Raw genomic sequence first — 1,821 nt, 5'->3', positions numbered from 1 at the left:
GAAAAAATCAGGAGTTGCACTATTGCCTAATTTGATGAAAAGTAACAAGTATTGATTGTTAGGAAGTGTGAATCCTAATACGTACTAGTCACCAACCACTTGAAGTGGCTTGTTTCCCGGCACGAATTTGAAATAAGGGTATTTTTAATTTCTGCACTTTTGACTTGTTGCCATAATCCAATGTATACGTAGTTGACTCTAATCGTAGTCCTAATTTTAGAGTAAAACGCATAAATCTTGTTCTTTTTTTTTTCTTTTTCTTTTTTTGTATACCTATGATTTAAAATTCTTGTTTATTTGTTCTCTCTATTTTTCATGTTGAACCGATCCTAATTAGATGCTTTCAATTCCCAACAACACGAAGGCCAAGTTTTTGCTCATAATTTCATTCTAAAAACTGGAAGGGAGGGAAGAGAACAAGTCCCATTTACATGAAGAAAGGATTAACAAAGCTGAAAAACACTATTACATTAGGGTTCTTAGCCATCTAAAAAGATACTGATACCAAACTCATTGTTAATGTATCAAGATGCGAATTATGCAGCGATTAGTTGTTGCTGAGCTTCAATTCTGATTTCTTCCTTCATCTTCCTTATGAACTCGTCGAATTTCCTGTTCAACTCTTCTGTACTCACATTCACTTCATTTCCTTCATCTTCTGCTGATAGTGGAGGAATCAAGGACCCACTATCTTCTTCTTCTTCTTCATCATCATCAGTGACTGTGATCAGAGCTCGACTATCTCCTTCTTGCTTTATATTCAATGATCCGTTTTCTTGTTCTTCTTCTATGCAGGCGACATTTGTTTCCTCATCTTCAACCGGAGCTTCCATTTCTAACACTGGCTTCATACCATCTTCTTGATCAGTCTTTGCAAACACGTCGCGAAGATCAGAACCAGGAGGAGAAGAGCTGGTGAAGCTCAAGTTTTTCACGAGAACAGCAACGATTCCATTGCAAATAAGGAAAATATACTTTCTCTCTATTGTCTGGCTGAAAAGCAATGTGGAGAAGCGAAAACTGAAGTAGTGGAAGAAGTGAGAGATGGCCGAGGAGTAAGAGAGAAGGAACGATAAAACAGAGACAGATAAGAGAAACTGCATAGTCTTCATGAGGAACTGGCGGTACTTGTTGGATTGGATACTAGTTTGAAGCTTTTGTTTCTCATTTTGATCCATATTTGGCTCTCTTCTTGTGTGAACCAAAAGGAAAGTCGCTGTGGGAGATATGAGCTTAGAAGGGTTGTGTGTATAATGTGTTTTGATACTAGGTTTGGTATGGGAAGGGAATATCAATTCTTTTATATACAGGTTTTTGAAGAGTTATATATATAGTTACATGGGTTGGTTATTTGTGAATGATTAGGGTAACTATTTAGTTTCCGAATATCATGTGTTTCTCAATTAATGGTGTAGTGAACAGTTTTATGGGTAGTTGAAAGATAAAAAATGATTTAATCTAGAATATTTTTTAATTTTTTATTTGTTAAAAATACCATATAAATAATGTCACCTGATATTCTAAAATTATTTAATGATTTTATTTTTACTTCAAACTTTTTTGATTATTTTTGGAGGAGTTCGATTTTTTTCACACTATTAAAGTGTGTGAAGACACAAGTTTTGATTGATTTAAAATAATGATAATCATAATTTTAGGTGAAATTAATACACTTCTTAAATATGAAGCCGACAACTTTGGACCAATGAGATTATGTGTTGGAGTCTGTGAACAAATTTAAATCCTTTTGGGGAGAAGGTTAAGTATTATCATAGATGAAAATGATTTTGTTTATGCACTTATAAAGTCTGTGAACAAAAT

The 1,821-nt window shown here is 34.0% G+C and overlaps 1 protein-coding gene across 1 annotated transcript; it reads right to left on the bottom strand.

Annotated features, from left to right (window-relative positions):
* Window positions 1-361: 361 nt before the first annotated feature.
* LOC114273875 (uncharacterized) lies at window positions 362-1,308 on the bottom strand. Its single transcript, XM_028215698.2, has one exon. It carries the CDS (start codon window positions 1,176-1,178, stop codon window positions 537-539), a length of 642 nt encoding a protein of 213 aa, XP_028071499.2. The 5' UTR covers window positions 1,179-1,308; the 3' UTR covers window positions 362-536.
* Between the last annotated feature and the right edge of the window lie 513 nt (window positions 1,309-1,821).

This window comes from Camellia sinensis, chromosome 9 (assembly GCF_055761805.1).
Source record: "Camellia sinensis isolate YWXY chromosome 9, ASM5576180v1, whole genome shotgun sequence".
Taxonomy (NCBI): domain Eukaryota; kingdom Viridiplantae; phylum Streptophyta; class Magnoliopsida; order Ericales; family Theaceae; genus Camellia; species Camellia sinensis.
This window is presented reverse-complemented; position numbering and strand designations above follow the sequence as displayed.